The following is a 24522-nucleotide window of genomic DNA, read 5'->3' as shown; positions in this document are numbered from 1 at the left end:
TCCGACTGATTGGCTAAGACTTCAATATCGAGTACATTCGAACAGATGCGTTTGGTCAAGCAGGCACAGCATTATCACGTTTAATCGTCGAATCTCAAAGAGATGCTTATGACCCCGTAGTTGAAACAATTATCGCTGCAGTTGACGTTGACCACGACCTAACCATACTATCTACGGCAGTTACAGGATCAAAAGCTGCTAGTCATAACGTGACTATTGTTACTTCAAGCGACGCTACACTCTGCAGAAAGTCATCGAGAGCATGCGTAATGGATGGAAAATTTCGATTCCGGACGACCCCAACCTTCGGCCGTACCACAAACCGTCAGATGCTCTTTTTATCGTGAACGGCATCATTATGGTTGGCGATCGCGTAGTAGTACCATCAGCCACGCGTTCGCAAACGACGTGCTCAACGTGTTGCATCGAAACCATCCGGGAATTCGTGGAATGAAAAATTTAGTTCGGCATAATTTCTATTGGCCGGGGCTTTCAACGGATGTCGAGAACTTGGTCGACAATTGCTCCAGATGCCGAGGAAGCTTGATTGCACCAGTCAAGGTTCCACTCTCACCTTGGCTGGATACAGGCAAACCCTGGGTACCAGTTCATATGGATTTCGCGGAACCCAGGAAGGGTAACGCTATTTCGGTGGCCGTGGACAGTTACAGTCGTCTTTTGGATGCTACATGGATGATCCTAATGACAACCCGTGGGTTAGCCAACTACCGTCGAATCCTGATTCGAGATTATGGACCACCCGAAACGTTCGTCACCGACAACGGGATGCAATTCGTTTCCGAAGAGTTTGCACAACTTTGTTCGGAATTCAACATCCAATACTTACGGAGCCCTCCGCACATGCCACAATGCAATGGTCTGGCGGAACGCGTGGTACAAACTGTAAAGAAGGCTCTCGATGATTCGTGTGACAACCTTGACAGCATCGTTTCTACATACAAGTACACACCTCATAGAGAGTTACAAGATAGAGCGCTAGCTGAAATTTTCTTCGCACGTAGACTTCGAACTTCATTGGACATATTCAAACGCTCCCGCTGGTACGTTGCCCTTGTCATCCGCTCAGCAAGACACGAAGGATCATTTCGACCGTCGCTATGGGGCCAGAACCAGGCACTTCGAGGAAGGGGAGGAGGTAATGATTAAATTCTCAAACGGCCCCCGTGTCTGCCGCTCAATTACAAACGTCAAAGGAACGTCGATTGCCGATGTCCGAATTGGGAATAAGATTGCGACGCGACATTTCAACCAGATTTGGAAGAGAAGCCCACCCATCGACATCATCGACGAAGTAGAAGATCAGTCAGACGCGCCTGACGAAACCGGACAACCATCAGCTGGCAGATCTCATCCGTCTTCGCTACCAGATCTACAGGCTCCGAATTCTACCGCTCGATCCAACTCGGCTGGCGAAATGCAACAACCCAAGGAACCTGCTTCCTGCCCTCGCCGCCAATGTCGTAACGACGTTAATTACGAAACGTTGGCGAGTCTTAGAAGTTACCGGTGAAAGATAACCCTTGAGAGAGGGAGGAATGTTGGGTCTGGGACGTTCGTGAGGATTCGCGTGCCAATATTGGCGGGACGCCTTTGATCGTTTCCCGAACTTTCCGGTACCGGGGCCCGGCCCTGTATAACCCCGGCGTCAAGGGTCACCGAGATAGTGGTGTCCTGACTATCGACGAGAGCACCGATCGATAGCGGATCTAACAATACTTATGTAACTTTTATTACCATTAGTGTGAGATTTAGTGTAAAGACAAGGGTCGGTTTACCTCGTTTGTATTCCATGCCATCGAGTTCCATAGTTATTCGTTTGCTCCAGTTATTGGCCGATTGCTTTAGGCCATATATGCTTCTTTTTAATTTTACAACTAGGTTCTTTTTCCCGCTGATTTTGTATTCCTGAGGCTGCTTCATATAAATGTCCTCGTCTGAGGCCTTCATTACCGAGGAGCAGTACCAACTTATATCTCCACGATTGATAATTATCATTGTTCAATTTTGAAATAGCAACACGTGGTAACTCCGCCATTGTTCACTACACTCTTTACTAACTTTCCGTGATTTACCCTTTTTTAATAATCACCTGTCAGCTTTATCAACTTATACAACAACCGTGATTCCTACGGAACTGTCGAGAATTACCGCAAAACAGTTCAATCGACAATTTTACATGTTGCGCCGTCCGATGGCGTCGTTGCTTCTGTGCCGATATAATCGATATATTCATTATCGATTTCTCCAACAGTTATTATATAACTTTTCACCTTCGTTTTACCTTTCACATGAAGACATGGATCCGCTTTTAATTCGGTGTAATGTAATTTCGCTACTTTCTTTTGTCAAACATCCATTCCAAACGCTCGCTGATTGTTTGAGCTCGTCTATTGGTTTCTTTAATTTTAGAACCCAATCTTTTTCCTGCTACCTGCTCTTGGTATAGTAAATATCTTTATTATCGATTTCACCAACTATTTCTATATTACATATATATCCAGTTTAACTCTCCGATAATACTAGCACAAGTATTCCATACTTGGTGAACTTTCTTGAATTGTACGTCTTAAATTTTAATTTCCCACGCGAAGGGATCATGGCTTCATCTAGCGACAGGTTTTGATGAGGAATATAAACAATTTTAAATTTTTCTGTTAGATAATTGTAAACAGGTTCTATTTTTCAGAGTCTATCGCTGTTTTCGTTCATTTTCACGTTATCGTTAAAATATAAATACTTCATAACCTGTACAAACCTATTCTTGCTCATTAATTTTGAAAAGATAGGTGTTGCCAAATATGGATTAACGGAACAGTATTCCTTTATCTTTTCTCTTCCTAATTGTCCCATTAAAATAAATATTCGAAACACTTTCTTTATTTCTGAACAGGAAACGTTTCTCCATTTTTCTTGTTTCGAATTAGACTTATATTTGTAGGAATGTTGGGTAGGCAACAGAATAAGCAGTGATGTACTATGCATGGCTGAAAAGAAGTCAACTCGTTCGGGTGCTGGGCAAGAGGAGTATTCCATTTGCTCCACCTACACTGTCGCCAATAATACCCACTCTTCTATGACACTCCCAAATCGACTACCAAGAAGTTCGGTAAAGTGACATGATAAAGTGACAAATGATATCCGTAAAATATTTATACTTGAATAATACATTGCAAATGTGCAAACATAAGAGCAAAACATGATTATTTTCACTTATACGTCATAAATATTGAACACATATTTAATACGTTTCGTTTCATAAATATATTTTATTATTAGAACTTTATAATTTGTCCGATAGATATTTGGTAAATTCATTTAACGTGTGATTCATAACACGCGTGTGATAGCCCCATTGAGATTTCACCATAAGATTGTTCTTCACGTTTTGTTATTCGGGTACCAGGTCCGTGGGATGCTTTCTTTTTAATCTTCTTACTGTCGGTTTTTCGTACACTTTTACGGTAAGTTGATTAGGGTGTGCTACAATCCTCTCCTTGTGTTTGACGGCATATTTGTTTACCTCTCCTAAAACCATTGGAATATTTAGATCGTTTCGTATATCTGAATTTCTTAAGTACCTTAATGCATTAACGACAGTTCTCAGTACTTTTGATTGTAGTGATTCAAGCTTTGATATATGGCTCTTTGCTGCCATAAGGGAACTCCATAGGTCCACACAGGCTTTGTGATTGTCTTATAGGTCTTTAGTTTGTTTTCCATGCTAAGCTTAGATTTTTTACTAGTCAGCCAATACATTTGTCTCCTTTTTATTTTTATATTTTCTATTACCGATTTAATATGTTGGTTCCACGTAAGTCTTGTTTCCAGATGTAAGCCTAGATATTTTGTTTGTTTTGTTTGGGGTACTAAAATGCTATTTAATGTAATATTTGGTGTATTCTGCTTGCAAAGTGCAAACGTGACATGGTTACATTTACCAGGGTTAGCTTTAATTTTTTTATCCGCAAGCCATTTTTCTATTTTCCTTATGTGTTTTTGAAGTATGTTTACTGCCACCTTTGGGCCAGAATTTGTAGCTATTATTACAGTATCATCAGCGAATGTCATTATTGTTACAAATCGCGAGTGTAATTCTTAGTCTTCAAGTTCGATCACTGGATTGCCGAAGAATTCTAAAACGTCAGAATAGATTTTCCCTACTGAAAATGTTGACAGCACTCTCTGAACTTCGATGAAAGACCTTTTATAGTTCCTTTTATAGTGAACAGGCGATTATTATTTAAATCGAACATTCTGGGAGGTGCTGGATTATTCTGCACTGAAGTTACGATCCGCTCTTCTTGGCCGAATACCGGGTGGTAATGATGTCGTAACACTGCTCTCCGCTAAAGTCAGATCGTCTCGTTCTGACACAGAGTTCTTGGAGTCATAAGGGGTCAGCCTCTCCAAGTTGATTTTGCTTCGGCCTCTTGTACAAGGTTGAACACGATAAACCAACTTTAGCGGTCCTTCCCACGATGTTTGGAGTTTCGGGGGACAATCCTTTTCTTCTCCGCAGGTTAAAGAGCAAAACCAAATCACCTTCCTTGAACCCGTCTGAATTAGCTCCACGGTCGCAACGGTCCTTCATTTTGTCAATAATGAGCCGCGTCCTTTGCCTTACGAAATGGTGCAAATCTTCTATCTCGTCCCTGGAAGTTGTCCAGTATTTACCTATACCCAAAGCTTCACCCGGTTTCTTTCCAAATTTAAGGTCCGCTAGAAGCCTCAGGTCCATTCCAAAGAGAACTTTAGCGGGTGCATGTCCAACAGTTTCGTGCAGCGCAGCACGATAAGCCAGCAAGAATATCTGGATGTGTTTGCCCCAATCCCGCTGACTTTTGTGCATGACCTTCCGTGAATGTCCGTCAAGGGTTCGGTTGAATCTATCAACCATTCCATTAGACTGAGGGTGCAGCGCCGTCGTCCGAGTCTTCTTGATGCACAACATGGAGCACATTTCTCTAAATACAGATGATTTAAAATTCCTACCCTGGTCGGGATGTATTTCAATAGGTATTCCAAACCGAGTCAACCAGTTCTGAGTGAAAACTTCAGCAACCGTTTTCGCCTCCTGGTTGGGTAACCCATAGGCTTCTGGCCACTTGCTGAAATAGTCCATGACCACAAGTACATATCTGTTTCCCGCGTCGCTGGAAGGAAAAGGACCTGCTTTATCCAGAGCCAAACGTTCAAATGGCGCTCTCGCGTTGTACTGACGCATTCTTTCTTTACTTCTAGTTTTCGGACCTTTCGCAGCCATGCACTGGTCGCAATTGCGTATCCAGTCGGCCATTGTTTCCCTGCAATTGAGCCAGTATAATCGCTGCTTAACTTTTTCCAAGATTTTATGACACGCAAATGCCTCCGCTCAGTCAATTGTGAAACTCTTCTAAGACGTTAGGAATTCAGGATTTGGAACAACCATCAAATTTTGAACGTGTTTCCCGTCTTCACTTTCCCAAACGCGGTGAAGGACTCCATCAATCAACTTCAAACTGTTCCACTGCACCCAATAAGCCTTAGCTACCGGACTCTCAAAAATATTTCTTCTCTGGAAGGTCTCTTCCCTCTCTTTGGCTTTAAGGAGTTTAGCTAGGTCGACGTCGTTTAGTTGGCTGTTCCGTCTCGCGCAGGGTTCTCATTCACCATCCGGTTAGGTTCAACAATTGCACGTTGATCATTCCTTCACATCGCTCCGCTTTGGAGCAATGTCTGTGCTCCAATGCACAAGGTCGTCGGGAGAGTGCGTCCGCGTTTCCGTGATGGCCGCCTTTCCGGTGCTCGATTTCAAAGTCATAATTCTGTAACCTCTCTATCCACAGTGCAATTTGCCCCTCCGTATTCTTGAATTGGAGTAACAATCTTAGCGCTGCATGATCCATCCTTAAATGGTAGCGCTGCCCATACAGATATTTATGGAAATGCTTCACACATTCGACAACTACCAACAGTTCACGTCTCGTCATACAGTAATTCATCTCCGGTTTGCCTAGGACTCTGCTGTAATAGCCGATAACCTCCTGACCGTCGACAACTTGAGACAGAACACCCGCTATACCGTGGGCAGTGGCATCCGTATCCAGAAGGAACTTCTTTCCCGGGACTGTATTTGCCAATATGGGAGTTGTGTAAGGAAGCTCTTTCAACTGTTGGAACGTCTTCTCTTGTTCTTCGAGCCATATAAATGGGTAGTTCTTCATGGTGAGATTGTGTAAACTCTTTGCCACATTCGCAAATCCTGGAACGAACCGCCGACAGTAAGTGCAAAGTCCAAGAAAGCTTCTAACCTCGCTCACGTTAGTTGGTCGAGGCCAATTTCTGACAGACTTCATTTTTTCATCATCCGTCTGAACGCCTTCCGCTGTCACATTATGTCCAAGGTATGTAACTTACGTTTTAAACAGGAAGCACTTCATAGGGTTCAGCCGAAGCCCAGCAGGAGCGAATCGTTGAAAGACTTCCTCCGAGTTTTTGAGGTGGTCGTCAAAACTTGTTCCCATAACGATGATGTCATCGAGATAAACTAAACAAGTTTTCCAGTTAAGGCCTTTAAGCACGTGTTCCATCAAACGCTCGAAGGTTGCAAGAGCATTGCAAAGCCCAAAAGGCATCACGGAGAACAGCCACAATCCATCCCCTAAGCTAAAGACAGTTTCCTCCCGGCCAGACTCCACGACCTCCACCTGCTAATAACCGCTTTTCAAATCTAACGTAGAGAACCATTTAGCGCCCGTTAAAGTATCCAAAGTGTCATCTATCCGAGGCAAAGGGTAGCTGTCCTTTTTTGTAACATCATTCAGTTTTCTGTAATCCACGCAAAAACGAGTACTCTCATCCTTTTTCTTAACTAGCACGACCGGTGTGCTCCAAGGGCTTGTTAATGGCTCAATCACACTGCTCTCTTGCATATCCCTCACAATTTGGTCTGCCTCTCCACGTTTCGCCAGTGGAACTTTTCGTGGAACTTGCCGGATCGGTATCGCATCTCCCGGACTATTCGATGTTTCACGATGGAAGTTCTTCCAGCTTTACTGTCCTTATTTGTAAAAATGGGCATATTTCTCCAGCATCCTCTTCGCCTTCTTTCTTTCCAACCCCCTCACCGCACTTAACCACATATTAAAGAACCTGGCAGTTTCCGGACATGGTTCGGAAAATTCGCCACCGCAGCTCTGAGGAAGATCTACAAAATTAACTACAGCTTCCATGCTCTGACATTTCCCAATCGGTATTCCTTTATGGAGTGTAACCAGAGTCCCAAATCCGTTCGGGATCCGTGCGTTCTACTCTATTTTCACCAAAGACCTTCCAAACACACGCGATACCTCTTCTCCTGCTTCGACAACGCACAACTCGTCTTCGCTACAATCCCCGTCCACGCTCGTCCAAACGATCGCTTCGAATTTAGGAGGAATCTGCTGACGATGACTCACGATTATCTTCCTGCTTTGGACACTGTGTTCATACCCGATATACAAGGGTATTTCCATGTTTTGACAAGACAACACTCTTCTATTCAGGTCCATTGTTAGACCGCTTGTTAACATAAAATCAACTCCTATTATCGCTTCATCCATGATCTCAGCTACAAGGAAGGTGTGCACCACGATCAAGGTTCTAATAAAAACTGAACAGGTCACACTTCCCAAAATTTTCGCTTCTTCCCCAGTTGCCGTAAACAACCTGTAGCCAGACAGCGGCTCTACGGTCTCTCCTGCTAGATCCGGTCTCAAATTAGAATGAGTCGCGCCCGTATCGAGAGTCAGCAGCAGTGATCGTCCATTGGCAGTTCCGCTAATCGTCAAGTTGTTGCTCTTCCGCCCAATTTGTGAAACGGAAATAGTGGGCCAATCTGTTTTGAAAACCAACTCTCGCCCCTTTGAACTGGTTCATTTTAGTTTAACGGTTGCTGCGGTTCTGAGGCACTGTTCGAGTAGACGGCATTTCGCTTCTTTCCAGTTGGAGCACCGTTTGATTGGTTGCCACTGCAATTACGTGCAATATGTCCAGATTTCCCACAATTAAAACATTTCACTTCCGAAGCGTTCCGCATACCTCTCGTAACTTGCAAGAAAGACTGGACGAGCTCCTTCAAGGTATTCACTAAAGTAGAGGATTGCTCCACTTCTGCCCGATGAACTTTATGAACAAGTCGACTCAGAAGAGTAGCTGTTTCTTGCGTGAGCGCGTGTGACACCGTCTCAGCGAAAGTTGGCGTCGGCGACGAATAAGTTGCCCGTAATGGTTCCCACATCCCTTATTCCATTTACAAAGGACTGAATCTTAACTGATTCGATAAATTCTGCTGGGGCATCCGCATTCGCTAAACGTGCAAGCCGTTCAATTTCGGTCGAATATACCTGTAACGTCTCGTTAGCTGTCTGGTAACGATTCAGCAATTCCATCTGGAAAATCTGTTGTCTATGCTCGCTGGCAAAACGTCTTTCGATAGCAGCCATCAAAGCGTCATAATCACCTCGTGCATACTCAGGCACCGTTTGAAGTATCTCCGCGGCGGGGCCTTTCAAGGATACAACCAACGCAGCTACCTTGTCTTCATTGTTCCAGTGATTGGTAGATGCCGTCATTTTAAACTGTAGCTTGAAGATTTTAAATGGTGCAGTTCCGTCGAAAGTGGGCGCTTTTAATTTCGTAGTGACAGCTCCTGTTACCACACCATTCAGTTGCAACCCACGCATGCGGTTGTCCAGACGAAAAATTTCAGCTTCGAATCTATGATTCAACGTCTGGAGTTCGCCTTCGACCTTGTGATTCAGTGTGCTCAGCTCCATTTCGACTACATCTTGCCTTGTCCGGAGTTCGGCCAAACTCTCCTCTATGCGCGAAAGCTGTTCACGAACCTGGGAGGAGCTTTTCGCTAAACTCTCTTGCAGCCGTACTTCGAGTCGCGAACAGTTTTCTGTCATACTCGTCCGAATCTGCTCTTGAATACCTTGCAAGACACTCAATATCGAACTCATGTCAACAACTGCATCTGATCGCGGCACTTCCAGTCTTCCCTCCAGTCTTGGGACCGTTTTCGGAGCACCTTGGTTAAATTCGTGTTCGTCAACCTCAATGCCCACAGCCTCCAACGCTTCCCAAAGACGAGCTTGGAGATCCGCTTCTTGTCCAGTAACACACAATCCCCTGGCTTCCAGCTCCTCTTCAGCTTTGAGATTTTCAGCTCGGCAAATTTTACCACGATTGGAATTATTCAGCAATCCCACTCCCAATTATTACAAATCGCGAGTGTAATTCTTATTCTTCAAGTTCGATCGCTGGAATGCCGAAGAATTCTAAAATGTCAGAATAGATTTTCCCTAGTGAAAATGTTGACAGCACTCTCCAAACTTCGATGGAAGACGTTCCTTTTATAGTCAACAGCCGATTATTATTTAAATCGAACATTCTGGGAGGTGCTGGATTATTCTGCACTCGAGTTACGATCCGCTCTTCTTGGCCGAATACCGGGTGGATATGATCTCGTAACAATATTATTTTCAACTAGTATCTTAAATTTTGCCCAGTTGGTGGTTTCGTCGCATATTGAGTTCGTGTTATCGTAGTATACAGGTTTACTAGTGTATTCCATGATTAGAGGTGTGTGACCAGAACTGAGGTCAAGACTAGTCTCTATAGTGAGCTTACTCGTGCTAAGCCCTTTTATAATTGCAAAATCGAGAACATCTGGAATTTTGTTCGTATCCGATGGCCAATAAGTTGGTTTTCTTGTTGATAACATATTAAGATTGCTGTTTTTTATGAATGTTTCTACTGATCTTCCTCTAGGCGTAATGATTCTAGATCCCCACCTGTGATGCTTGGCGTTAAAAAATCTCCCGCTACAATATATTTGTCACTCAGGGATTCAAAGTATTCTTGCCACTTTTCATGTGCCCATTTTGTGTCTCGGTGGTGCATACATAGCAGAAACTTGGAATGCATTACAATCAGTTTGCACTGTGAACGCAGTTGCCTGGATATGCTCCTGGTTAAATTTGCTGTACAGATGATGCTTGATTTCGATTTTTATTATTATTGCACTGCCTCCGTGTGCTTTTCCTGACGGGTAGTTAGAGTTATATACAGTGTAGTATGGAATTTTGATATAGCTTTCTGTAGTGATGTGCGTTTCTGAGACAAAGAGTATACCTATGTTGTTTTTGTATACGAACGTTTTTGTTTCAAGGACTCACTGTTGCAGTAAGTTGGAATTCCAGAATGCCATTTTTAGATTAGCCATTTTTATTTCTTTGCTTCTAGGTTTATGAGTAGTTACAGCATAGTTGTTAATTGTTGTGTCTGCTGTCTGGGTAATGCGTTTTGCTCGATTAACATTTTTGCTATCAACTCTGTGTTCTTAATGGATTGCTTTAGAAGTTCGTTAATTTCTGTGTTTCCGTACTTATTGATGGTTTGTTTTTGATCAATTTGTAACGTTGTGTTGGCAGTGACCTGTGCATAATTCCGTGAGTCTTTAAGGTTAGTATTTTTGTCACTCGTATTGTATGCATAGTGGGTGTTTGTTTCTAGGTTATTTTCTGACCTCTTAAGCTGAACAATTTGCTGTGAGTACGTTCTGTTTCGTAACGGTGAAAATAGTTTCTTTTGCAGCTGTTTTCTTACTTCACAGCCTTTGTAACTTGCTGGACGGTTACCTTTGCAATTAAAGCATTTTACAGTCTATTTCACATACGAGTGAACAGTTGGTTGATAGATGGTTTTGTGCACATTTAACGCATGCTAGGGTTTTGTTGCAGTTATTTTTTGTATGGCCATATTATTGACACCGTATACATTGCGGTATATCTTTTTTGTATCGAGGTGATTCAATGTTTACTATGATACTTAATATTCTTTTGACACTGAACATGTCTTTGTTATTATTTTTTGGTTCGAATTCTATTAAAAAACGTTGTAGTGGTTGTTTTGTATCGTATTTGATCATATTGTTTGCACATCATACCTCGTGTCCCATTTCTCTGAGTTCTACCACGATATTTTGAATATTGGTTTTCGGGTGTAGTCCTCTAATGACGGCTTTGTAGCTTTTTCCGGTTTTCAATTGGTATGTGTGATAGGCTGCATTTTTTGATTTTAATGCTTGAGTTATTTTACGGAAGTTGTCAGGAGTGTTTGTTTGGATTTTGATTTCATCAATTTTAATTTGTTTTATAGTATAATTGTTTGCACCTGGAACATTGATTTGTAGTTCAATGAGTGGGTCTATTATTTCAGCATCTACGTAAATTGGAGGTGGTTTAACATTTAGTGTGTTACTAATAGCATTGGAACCAGTGTTTGCTGTTACTGTGTCAGGCGGAACCTATTACAACGGTGACATATGTGGAAACCCCCACCAGGGGGAGCACCCGCACCCGGAAATACGCGGGCGCCGTGCTTGGAAAAACCCTCTCGTCATCCGTGAGGAATCATCCCAGGAGTTGACCGTCCATAACAGGAAGTGACCCACTCAGCCGTCGCTACACTCATCCAGCACTATCGTGTCGAGTCAGAGACCCGTCGTTTCCAGCGGGGGCCACGAGGAAGCGGGGTCACCAGCATAAAGCTCGGTCACTTGCAGGTTCGAAAATATAAAATATCTGCGAAAGTTTAGCGGACGAGGAGTCTCACCGCTGACCGCTCCGGTACATCTGACTTCGTAGAAGTCAGTGCTTGCGTTACCATTGCGGGTTATGTTCCTGGGTACATCTTTACCTTATACGACGTTTGGAGGGCTTTGCGGCTATGTAAGATGCAGTCTATGTGTTTATGTGTTAAGTTCTTTCTCTTCGCGTTTGATGAAAATTATATTAGCAATATTATCGAGATACATAAAAGTATCATGTTTAACTAATTCTTTAAATTTGCAGGGCCACAAGATATTTTTTTCTTTGAGCCTCTTGATGATGTCGTCTCTTTCGTCTTTTATTTCCTTGCACTGGAATATGATGTGTTCCACGGAATCAGTCATTCCGCAAGAACACGTATCGTTATCGGTAATGCGAAGAGCTTTTAACTTGTTTCGTATATTGCCATGTCCGGAAAGCAACTGCGTGGTATAATAATTTGTCTTTATGCAGGTAGCATTTAGTCGATCCTGTATATTGTCCAAAAACGCATACGTCAGTCGTCCCTTTTCTGACGTATCCCAACGGTGTTGCCATTCTGCTGATATTTCCCTTCTCAGGCGTTTCTTCAAGACCCTGACCTCTTCCTTTTCAGGTGGTTTTTCTCCAGGAATAAATTGGAAATTTCCCATCTTAACTTCTATATTGTGTTTTATGTCATACATAATTGACCATTCTTTTAACGTTACATCAATTGGGAACGTACCAGCTAGTATTAACAGTGCGTCGGTAGAGATTGTTCTATAAGCTTTTATTACTCTAATTAATGCTTGGCGCTGTGCCTGGGCAAGTCGTCGTTTGTGGTATACATTTAGTATGTCTGCCCAGCCCATTGCAGCATAGGTTATTATAGCTGTAAAAGCTCCTGTGTATAGTTTGCTCAATGTAGTGGCGTGGAGTCCCCATTTGGCCTTTGCTATGTTTGACAGATTATTAAACACTTTTTTGGTCTTATTCTCCAAGTATATTGCATGTGGAGTGATATTAAAACGGGTACCGAAATAAATTCCAAGATATTTTACAGTTGTTGCCATTTTGATTGACTTTTTGTCAATTTTAACAGTAGGTGGCCGTTTTATGCCAAATTGCCCATACAGAAGGATCATTTCAGATTTTGCAATGGAGAGTTGCAGTTTTTGTTGCTTGTACCATTTCAGTGGAGATGACGTTGCCATGTTGGCGTTTTCTTCAAGTACCTTCCTTGAGTCGCTGGTTATCAAGATAATTAGATCGTCGGCGTAAGCTACAGGCTCAAAACCCAGATTCCTTATATTTTCTATTGCGCAATCGAAAACGATATTCCAGAAGTGTGGACGAAGGATGGATCCTTGGGGGCATCGCTTAGTGACGTGTTTGGATACATCAAGTCCCCAACTGCTTATTGTGACTGCTCTATTATCTAAATAACTTTGTATCACTTTATACATGTTTCGTGGGCAATTCCTTGTCTTTAAGCTTTGCAGAATACTGGGACACCAAACGTTATCGAAAGCGCCGGCAATGTCGAAAAGCAGTCCTATTGCGAACTTGTGCGTTGTGGTTTGCACAAGGTGCCTCAATTTAACTATTGCGTCAGTGGTAGATAGACTGGGCTTGAATCCATATTGCCTATCAGATGTTAATTTATGTTCATGGAAGAAGCATTTTAACCTAATACAAATATTTTTCGAAGACCTTTCCGTGGACCGCGAGTAAAGATATTGGTCTGTATGACCGCAGGTCAGTTTCATCCTTGTTGTGATTTTTCAATAGAACCCTGATTGATGCTTGCTTCCATTGATATGGAAAGACACCCTGGCGTAAACACCGGTAAAACATATCTGTTATTTCTTTCCTCATGCCAGGCCATGCGTATTTAATTACCTCAATTTCGAGAAGGTTCGGCCCGGGAGCTTTGCTGTTCTTCATGTTTCTGATAACGTCCTGAACCTCCTCTTCTGAGAAGGATGGGGTATCCTCACTGACAGGTGGCGTAATAGCAAAGGTGCGTATCTCTTTCTGTTCAGGCGTTTCATTTGATGAAATATCATCAGGGATTATTGCATTTAAAAGAGCTCGAAGTGTTTCCCATAGCGAGGAGGTATACTTGTCGCCGAGATTGATGGTGTTGCAGGCCTCTTCTATTTTTTATTTATTTGTTTGTAATTTATATATAAAGCCCCACGGGTTGTTGTTCCCTGCGGTGGTTACGAAGGATTGCCAGCTTTTCTTTTTAGTTAAACGAATAGCTGTTATATATTCGTTCCGGGGTTTGTTGCACTTTCGCTTTAAACGTTGAAAGCTCGGTTCATTTCGAGCTCTTTGATACTCGTGCCTGCTACGGCGAACTTGAAGTCTGAGGCTCGTTAAATCCGGGCTCCACCATGGGACAAATTTTGTGAAGTGCGATTTCTTTGGAATCGATGAGTCGCTTGCGTGTTTTACGAGAGTTTCGTTAATTTTTACGTAATCCTCGGCAGAACGGTACTGGTGGTCTGAATGTTCGTGGACCAAATCAGGGAGTGTGGCTGCAATTTGTTTTTTGAAACAGTTTCAGTTAGCTCTCTTGATGTTATACCTATTGCTTGTTTGATGTCCTATATTATGTTGTTGCATTATGATATGAAGGAGAATTAGGTTATGGTCACTTATAGTTTGATGTGAGGTTACCGTCCAGTTTGATAATTTGTTTTTGAATGAATTGTTGGTGAGTGTTAAGTCTATATTTGATTTGACGTGTATGTTGTCAAATGTGGATGTGTTGTCTTCTATGTTCTATACAAAGAGCTGACGTTGGCAAATGAATTCTTCAAGGGCGACACCTCTGAGGTCTGCTTGATCATTGTGCCACAGTAATGATTTGGCGTTCGCATCCATGCATACAAGGATATTCTTACCCTTCTAGCCGACAGAAATCTTATCCAAATGCCTTACGTACGGCTCTATGGAATCGCAAAACTGGAAGTAGGCGTTTATTATATAAAAGCTGTCAGTAGAGGTGCTGATTTCTATGCAGACACAGTGCGTGTTGCAAAACTGATTTAATTTTAGAACATTAAGCGTTTTGTTAAACATTGCTATGGCCGTCTTGAAATCCTTATCAGAGGTTACTTTACAAAATAATTTGGAATCATATACCAACCTGTTGTCTACTCCCAGGCCTGGAATTTTTCCTTTAGAACTGTATGGTTTTTGGATAATGAGAATATCCAATCCCCTTTTTGATGGTAGGTATCTTAATTCATCCATGACCGTTTTTGAATCTCTCGCATTTATTTGTCCTATAGCGAGTTTTTGGCTTCGTGTTATCGACGTTCGAGATTTAATCGCCATAATCGACTTTGGACACGTATCTGCTTATTGCATACTTGTATGCAGGGCAGTCCTGCCACCGGGACGAGTGGTCATGAACCTTTCCTGCCCTCATACAATTCGCACAGGAGAGGCTATTATTTAACTAGGGGTATGACTTAAAGGTGTGACCTGTTTTTGAACAGTGCCCATAGGTGTCTTCTGTAGCTTTGCAGAATTTAGATATATGCTCGAATGACTGGCACTTGAAACATCTGCTAATTCGGGTGAAATCCCTTATGGGATCCCTTATGTAATGTGTTTAACAGTACGAAGAGTGTTTTCTTCAGTTGTATTCATATCAACTTCTCCTATGAGTGAACTAAATGAATTCCTTAGCGGAATGTCCTGCAGCCATTGCTGCGTTTCAATTGTGCTTATCGCTGGGATTATTTTTCGCTTTTTATTTGATGAGAATTCCTTCCAGTTGTTATTTTTATCATTATCTGTTGTTTGGTTAACATTTTCTTCGTTGTTTGTTGAGCTACTCTACTCGGTGATGCTTGTTTTTTCCTTGACCTTGAATTCTTTGCTGTTGGTTTAGCACATTTAGATTTTTATCGAAGGAATATTTATTGCCGTTGACAAATATTCTTGTAGGTTCAACGGTCTGATCCATGTTGATATTATTGACGGCGAGTAACTGTCGTTACGCTCACTTACTACACACGGACACTTGTATCGTTTACTTCAGGAGCAATCCGAAACACGTCTTTCACAGACTACTGTTCGAGTGGAACTCGTTTCATAAATGAGCAGCATATTTATTGTTTTAAATTATTTGTATCGTAATGAACATTTCATATGATGGAATTATTTAATTTATTGTAAAAGGTATATCCCATAATTTAAAAATAATTTTGTAGATAGTGTTAAATACATTAATTTGTTTACTTAATTTTATCGCCTTTTTTTAATAGAACTAACAAAAAATTTCTATTATCAAAACAAGGAAAGTTATTAATACTTTAAATTTAATGTTATTTTTCTGCAACATGGAGAGAAGTGAAACGCAGGACAATACACAAAACATGTGGCTACGTTCCTTACATTAGCTCTTAAATATAAAAGGTATGTGTATAGTACAACACATTTGCTGCATAATGCAATGATAATTAGTAAAGATACTAATTAGTAATTAGATAGTAATTAGTAATTGCAAATAATAATGTGTTTATCAGAAGAATCTGAAGTTAATATGCTTTTGCCATGAGTGTACGCTTTTGAATCAATTTGTTGCATCTGTCTCGCTTTGTCTCTTTACTTCGTTCGTTTTCTTTGTCACATGGTGTTCTATGACCGAGCTAATAGGGCTCATGATCTATGAGGGAAGCCAATGCACGAACGAAGGAATTATTCTCTAAGTGATTTTGAGTTATCGATTGATCGTATTTATATACGAATAAATAACGCAAACAATTGTAAAGTCAGGACTGTTTATTACTTTTAATAGAACGCAGATACCTATAACAAAGGGATATAATCATAAATTCATTTGAAATGTAAAATAGAAACTGTAAAATATACGAATGTACATACTTGTGTGACGCTTCATAAAATCGAGAAACAACGAACAGATGACGCTGTTTCTAATTGTGACACATCGCCATTCCTGGTAAACAATTTTTTGCCAAACAGAATAATATATACTTTCATAAATTAAAAGTCGATTAATTCTATGAATCAATTTCAGGTCTAATACAGTAAACAAATCAAGATATACGGCAGATATATTTAGATATCTAAGAAATTTGATAATTCGTACATACGTATACGACATATCCACTATGAATTAACTTTGGTTATGATGTGCAATTGATTAACCATAAGTGAAGTAAATTATTTCGATGTACCCACTGATGTCATAGGATAAATTTCGCTATAATAAATACCTACTTGAATGATCGTCTCTTGCACTTTAAACGCTTACAATTCTGTTTTATATTTTTTGAACGTTAATAACAGACTGGTAACGAATTATCTTTTAAATATCAAATTTCAAATGAAAAGTGTTATCGATTAGTGCAAGCAAAAGGACAACTTCTCATGGTAAATTGAACTTTTTGAATATATCGATATATCAAAGTGTGAGAAATTAATTCTAGAATAAATTTCATCCCATATTTTTTCGTACGTACTATAACATTTTTCTCATTCCAATCATTTTAAGATTATAATTCATCCCAATTGCACGAGTCATTTTTCATTTCTATCGATAACAGTGTGTAACACGATTCTTAACTTGTAACATGTTGCATCGAAGGCTTGAACTTTCCTGAAGACAAAAATTTTCTCAATGAAGAGCATCGTTACCTTAGAACGTTGGCACGGTATGCATGCACATGCTCAAAGTCTACAATCGGTTTTTATCAATGACCAAACGTATCGGTCTGGCATCAATTTGACTGTCGCATTGATGCTGGGAAATGACAGACAGTACGCGATCATTTGCGACACGATGGAGTGGTTTCGTGACATACGAACGGTCTTACCGACCCCATCGATGCGTCGCAGTGTATTGGATATTTACATGCGGATTTTTGTCAAACGTAAAGCACGATTCTTTTCTTCGTGCAAGTACGTTTGACACTCTTCGTCTGTTTCTTGCGATGTCACCAGTTCTTTTTATTCGATAGCCTGGTCCACCTCCTCGATCCTGAACAATACGTTGGCCACTATATTTTAACGCTATATTTTCGCGTCATTTAATCAACCATAACGACGCCAAATTTTGTCTTATTGTAATAACTGTTTCGTGTGTTCGCTTTCTATTGTTTTTGGTTTCGACGCATTTATGTTTCGAACGTAATATCGTGAATCAGATAAAAATCTCCAGCGCTTTTGTCCTCTACGGACATTCAAAATGTTTTCGGCTTCATCATCGGACACCATAATCATACTGACTTTCCTTACTGTCTGGAAAATCATTTCCAGTTTCACTTCGCTTATTTTCAGAATTAGAATTTCCGCCGTCTGAACTCGCTTCATTTATGTTTCGAATTCTTTCCAATAATTGTCTCACTGACCGATTGGGTCGTTCAAGTACTCACGCCGAAACCAAAGACACATATTCTTCTTCAGATAAATAAAGCTACAACTTGAGAAGTGAGTCTGAGAAGTGAGAATTATCTGAGTCTAGAACCAAAGTTACAGTTAGAGAAATGCAGAAAAATACGTAAACTTCGTAAGGGGTGAAATGACCCTGCGTGGTATATCAGGTATGTAAAAAATTTTTCTCGTTAAAAAATAAGTCAAGAAAAAAACAGAAAACGAGAAATTAAACAATCAGATAATATAAGAATTTACAGAAAGTCAGATGAGCGAAAAAAGAATCAATAAATGTAGAATTATAGAGTAAACTTTGATAAGCGTCATTTGAGCGCGCTTGGTACGTTTAGTGTTAAATTGTTCCGCAGCAGGTCGGTTAGAGACGCTAATACCTGAGCTGCCCTGGGTATGAACCGTTCATAGTTCAGCCTACCCAGGATCTGTCCGATCTGCTTCGCAGTCGTGGGCTGCGGATAATTCACAATGACGCGTACTTTATCGTACAACGGCTGGATGCCCTTATCGAACACTAAATATCTCAAAATCGTACCTCCGACTTGGTGAACACACACTGCGAGATTGATGACTATCCTACTATTATCCCTATCCCTTACTATCGCAATCTCTTAAATATTAAAATATTCTAAATGTTCTTTCTCCAATATCAACGCTACAATTATATCGTCGATATACGCATACGCGAATTCTAAACGACGATAAAACGTTGAAATATTTGTGCCGCGTTCCGTAACCCGAACGACATGAACGAAACTCGAATAGTCCAAAAGGTGTCGTAATCGTGGTTTTGCATATGTCTTTGGACGCGACCGGAATCTGAATATATAAACGCACCAGATCAATTGTGAAGAATAAATTCTTCCCGATTGGCGTCGTTGTCCAGCAAGGACCGTGCATTAAGGGTACAATAGTCGCCGCACGGTTTCCATTCGGCCTATTCCTTCTTTGGAACTACTTATGAGGAACGGCGAAGCGAGGATTCTTTTCGACGGCCGCGTAACTCCCAGGTGGAGCAAGGCCTCCCCACCTAATTTTCTGTATTATGGCGATCCGTCGGCAAACGTCGTGGTCTGCAGGTGTCCCGTTGACCTGTTGTGGTCCTGATGGTGCTGGACCGTCGAACGCTTGACCGGTATCGGTACGCTTCTCGACTATGTGATCTCCGGAAATCCTTGTAAAAGTTCGAGGAATACCAAACCGCTGGTCACTGTCTAAACACTTGGGATCGCTTGCATCGTGTTGTTTGCCGACACTTTGAACACCGCTAAAGATATGACTTCATCTAGCAAGACACGATTTCTAACATCCATTAACAAGCCATAGTGACACAAAAAGTCTATTCCGATTATTGACATTGTTTAGAGACATCCGCGACGACAAACCGCCGCGTAAAAACACAACGCAACTTTAAGTTTAATGTCAACGTGACCGATGCGCACGTTATTATTTGTAACCCATTGGCAGCAGAGAGTTCGTACTGCGACACGCAACGGGGACCGCGTGTTAACGACCGCGACTAGGCACAGAAGTAGGCCTTTGTGTCAACCAAAAACTGCGTTCCAATCCGTGACGAACAGTTGGCGCGGCCTCGGACTAGCGATATCCGCCGCTATTAATAATAATAACCGTCCGGTCTGTTTTTCGCTGGAGCAGTCCAGGAACATGGCGGCTCGCATCGGTACGCGTTGACACCCCAACGCCAGTGGTAGAAACATTTTCCTTGTCGTTCCAATGATCTTTGGCGCGACCTGGAACGTTGTCGGCCCCGTCGGCCCCCTCGGCCCCGTCGGCCGGTAGGGGATCGGGCCCGACGATATCCTTGGTCGGAGGGTATTATTCTTTCTCTGATCACGACAATATCCTTCCTTAGCGATTCTTGTTCCAAAGAGAGCTGCGACAGCTGCGATATTATTTTACTCTGCATGTCGTGGGTGTCACGGGTAGATTGTCCTTGCCTCACTGGTGCGGTGCTGCTTCTGTCATCCAGGTGTGTGAGACCGATGCCTCGGTCCTCCGCGTGTTTGCTGCCTCAGCCACCTGGATGCATGGACCCAGTGCATCAATCATGTCGTCGGCTATTTCCGCTACCTTCTTTAAATCCATGTTTTTGTGGCAAGCCAATATCACGCGAATATCGGCCGGTAATCTACTGGATCACAAGGTCCGTAACTCGTCCTCTTGAATTGTTCCCCCGTACCAGCGCATACGTCGCAGGAACTGCGACGGCTTTTTACCCCTCATTCCTTCGGACTCCAGAAGGCGTCGCATTCTCACCTCGTTAGTTACCCCGAGCCGGGCTATCAGCTTCGTCTTCAGCGTTGTGTACGGATTCGCTGTTGGCATTTCCACGATTAGATCGTGCACCTTCGCGGCGGTCGCCGTGTCTAAGGCTGCCACGACGTGATTAAATTTCATGACTTCAGAGATGATTCCTAAAACTTTGAACTTGCATTCCACTGTGCGGAACCATATATCCGGATCTTCGGTGTAAAATTCAGGTAAGCGGTCTACTTCCCAATCAATCTCCGTGTGCTCGGCTCTGATAAGTCCTCGAGAAGATAGAGGGAGTAACGACATGGTTGTCGTTCGCTCTCTATCACCGTAAAAAATCTCGATGTCTTTGTGTTCCTCTCGCACCTTCTGCTGAAGGCAACTACTTCAAATCTCGATCACGTCCGTGTTACCAATTAATTTAGGGGGATGCACTTCACTCTCTCGATTAGTTAACAATAACCTCCATTTGTTGACGCGGGACTCACAGTACAATAGTCGTGGAAAACGTAGAAAGCCTATGATGGCAGATCTTGTCAAAGTTAGATGAACCGCCTTTGCTGGTCGACTAACCGTCCGACAAGCAGTTACGGCTGCAAAATCGAAATTAGACTGAGTCCTGGGCCTTCCTCCCTCAGGGTGCGAGCGCGGGATAATCCAGGTAACTGAAGGAGTCTTAAATTAAGAAGTGAATAGGTCTGGCTTGTAAACTAACTGTCAGACCCCAGTCTAATCCTCGTAATAACATCGTCGACAACCCATGCTATCCTGAAGACAACGACTACGTTTCCTGTTAGGCCGGAGTAAGTGAAATACATGGAAAATACTCGGTTTTAATTTATTCCATCATCTGACAGGGGTGTAATGGCGGAGCCCTACCCATCATAAGCGCGTTCCATAAATCCTTTTGACCATTTGCGTACTAGATATTATTACTTGTACGTGTCTATAGCCGCAGCAATCTCGAACACGAAAATATATACGTGAGAAATGAAATTCGTGAAAGCGTTGAATGTTTAGTCGATGATTCTCTCATAGAAACTGAAATTCCAATAAGAGCAATAGAATCAGAAAATAGGAATGTTCTAGAATTTTTATATGGAGAAAGTAATATTATAATTAACAAAAACGTCGAAATTGAAATATATATGCGAAACCACAATTGAGATTTGATTTGGACGGCCACGAGTGACGGAGGGTAAAATTTCAAAAATATCCAGGAATAGGAGAACCTGAAAAAATACATTTGACAAAACCAGCGACATCTGCATCGTTAGAACAGAGTTTCACATCAGCCGGAAATATACAAAAAGACTGAACCCTTGCAAGAAAATTTTGAAACACGAGTATCTTCACATTAAACTAGACAATTGTATTAATAAACGTTTTTTCATTGAAACTCTAATGTATATTTCTTGTAGCCTAGATAAACGATATGTTGGAGACGAGTTTGCGAGGGGTAGCCAGAGAATACTAATGAACTCTATATTTTGAACAGTGTACTGCATTCGTAATTCTTTGTTACCTGTACAGACAGCTCGCGATAGATAGACCGATTTGACCTGAGCCTTCTAATATATATTGTTTCCATTTGCGCTTGTGTTTGTCTATGTGTGTGCCACGTGCGTCCCTTATCTACTCGTTACAACAGTCAGCCAAAATGTGGTGATCGGGGCAAAATAAAATGCCACGTGACTTTTTCAGTTGAGAGCGTTGATGCTATGACGTCATTGCAATTTTGAGACCTTACGAATATTTTGAGTTTCTGAAATTGGTGGTATTGTCTGATGTCAGAGCATCCGCCTCGCTCCGCCATGAATCGACGCAGAGCTTCTCTCGGTGGACATTAAGGGTGCTCATGGGGGTTCTTCGATCTCCCAAAATTGCATAAGCTGGTTCTGTAACAGTCAGATGTCGCAAACTACGTGACAGTGATTTGGGTTACAACTAGCTGCTTGTAGAATTTTAAGTGCTAAAATCCAGTCGAATTTGATTTTTTCGTGTGTGATTGCGTTATATGCAAGGGAAATTTACCCAGTATATAACAATTTTGAAAGTAATTCGGCGCTTATTAATCCATTGATTTCAGGCAACATGTTGAAGTTAGTATCGCCGAATGTACGATCGCCAGTTGAAACACTAACTTAAACTGCATTTTAATAATTAGACGTAAAAGACTAATAAAATAATTAGATATTCCTATTATGACTTTTAGTCCGTAGGTCTAAAGCAGTAGGGGATATTAAAGGTACACGAGAAGTTCTGAGCAGACATTGACTGGTTTATTAAGGAATCGATGAGTTTTATACATTTAGTTATCTTATCTCTAAGGAAACGACGAATTAAAGTCAGGCTTTGGTCTTGATATCAGCTGCCGTTATATTAGAGTCGGCACGAGGAAGATTTTTCGGAATACTGGGGTCGGTGTTCGAGAGCATTCGCGAAGGTAACGTTTTTGTGATTTATAGTACGATTGCGTCAACGATGACCGAACTTATGGGCAATTGAATTTGCGTTTTAATTGTTCTCGTTATGAATGCAGTTGTTTGTATGATTCCGATTACTGGGACCTTTAAATGTTAATATGGTATGCCAAGTTTGTTTGAAAACCGTTCTGCAAGAAAATGAGATTGTGACCCTGAATCTAATAACTGATACGGTTGTTTATTGCCACTATTGTCTAGAAAGTAAACGACCGTGGTGGATAATACAACTTCTGCACCCAGCGCTGCCTTGAATGCCAAAACGTTGACCTGAAGCGCATCCTGCAATTCTTCCTGTTCCCTATGTAATAGTGCATGATGCCTTTCCTTACACCATTCACATACATATGTTAACCTCATATTATTTTACTATACGACCGACGCGCAAAAAAAATCGTACATAATGCCGTTTTCCTTACTAATGCGAAACGTTAAATTGTGTAGGAGATTGAATTAGACAGCGTTTCGCGTGGTAACTAGTTATTTTATTAGGTTCTCGGGTCATAAATGAATGCCTTCAAAAACGTATTCCCATAGCCTTATAGAGGCATGCCCCCTCTCCGTGGCATCGTCTTCAAGTACAGGTAGCCTTTTCGGTGGATCTCCGATCCTCAAGTCCGAACTTGACGCCTAAATACATCCATCTGTAGGAGAATTTAATAAGTAGTCGTTTTGCTGCTAAGTAACTGTTTTATTTTCGCTGTAAGCTGATAGGCAAGTGCGTCAAGACGCATCCCTCGCTGTTTTATAGGGCGTGTCCCTTCACCGTTGACTCGTCTCGCGTGTCGGTAGCTGCTTCGGCTAAACTCCGGTTCAGACGCCCCAACTTGGCGTCCAAGTATCCCCATCTCTGATTGTTGTCCTTAGACTTGTCTTCTTAGTCTTCTTAGAGTTACAACGAAGGGTTTTCTCCCGCTGGAAAACAATGGGAAGCTGTGAAAGTTGCCCACACTCGACCATACTGACGTAGCCGTCGGTCTCGATGTGTCCTGAAGTGATCCTTCCTGTAATCTGGTCAAGGGATTCCTGATTTAGCTTTACCAACCACGGTTCTTACGGATGCTTGTTAGAACTAAGCAACGACCATCCCGGTGTGATCAGTTCCGGAACATTGTCATGACCATTCGAACAACCATTAGCCTGTATGCTTGAAATTCTCTCTTCCTTAACCTAACGGTCTCCAGCCTTGCCAAAGTGTACCACAAGCCGGAGAGGTGACCACCTTCTCCAGGTAGTACCAACCGACTCCGACTGATCTGGTCCCAGCCTATGCACAAATTTCCTTTCCAGTATAAAATTCACCACATCTTATACCTGGGAAATCTGAACTCGATCTGAGTCCCGGCCTTGCCTGTGTCCCTTACCGGAGTACAATCCTGACGCCTGAATTGATCCTCAGGACCACGGACTCCGACCTGTAATATTCTAATCACAAAACAAGGGTTGCCTTTTTATCCAGTCACTGGGTAGCGTCGAACGTAACTCATCTCTTCATGGCGTCCACCGCCACTACGGTGCTATGATTCGGCGACTTCTTCAAGTCCCTTAAGTCCTGCATCTCGTATCGGTCGTTCGATAGTACGACCGCTTTCTGCTTTCGCCCGTTGCTACCGGGCCGCCTGCGATCATGACGACGTCACCCACGTTGTATTTCAGAGGCTTGTATCTCCGCATTTTGAACCTTTCCTTCTGATACTGCTGTCCGGCCTCGATGG

General features: G+C 42.0%; 3 protein-coding genes across 3 annotated transcripts; 1 reads left to right on the top strand and 2 right to left on the bottom strand.

Annotated features, from left to right (window-relative positions):
* The first annotated feature begins 273 nt into the window (after nucleotides 1-273).
* LOC108550238 (uncharacterized protein K02A2.6-like) lies at nucleotides 274-1167 on the top strand. The gene has a single exon (XM_017903935.1). The coding sequence runs from the start codon at nucleotides 274-276 to the stop codon at nucleotides 1165-1167; it is 894 nt and encodes a 297-aa protein (XP_017759424.1).
* Nucleotides 1168-4408: 3241 nt separating this feature from the next.
* Nucleotides 4409-5317, bottom strand: LOC108550237 (protein NYNRIN-like). Its single transcript, XM_017903934.1, has one exon. It carries the CDS (start codon nucleotides 5315-5317, stop codon nucleotides 4409-4411), a length of 909 nt encoding a protein of 302 aa, XP_017759423.1.
* A 1096-nt stretch (nucleotides 5318-6413) lies between these two features.
* On the bottom strand, nucleotides 6414-6932 carry LOC108550236 (RNA-directed DNA polymerase homolog). Its single transcript, XM_017903933.1, is given in 1 exon segment — nucleotides 6414-6932. A coding segment is annotated over 1 exon segment (519 nt).
* Between the last annotated feature and the right edge of the window lie 17590 nt (nucleotides 6933-24522).

This window comes from Eufriesea mexicana, unplaced genomic scaffold, assembly GCF_001483705.2.
Source record: "Eufriesea mexicana isolate 0111107269 unplaced genomic scaffold, ASM148370v2 scaffold2589, whole genome shotgun sequence".
NCBI lineage: Eukaryota > Metazoa > Arthropoda > Insecta > Hymenoptera > Apidae > Eufriesea > Eufriesea mexicana.
Note: the sequence above shows the minus strand (reverse complement) of the source record. Positions and strands in the feature narration are given on the sequence as shown.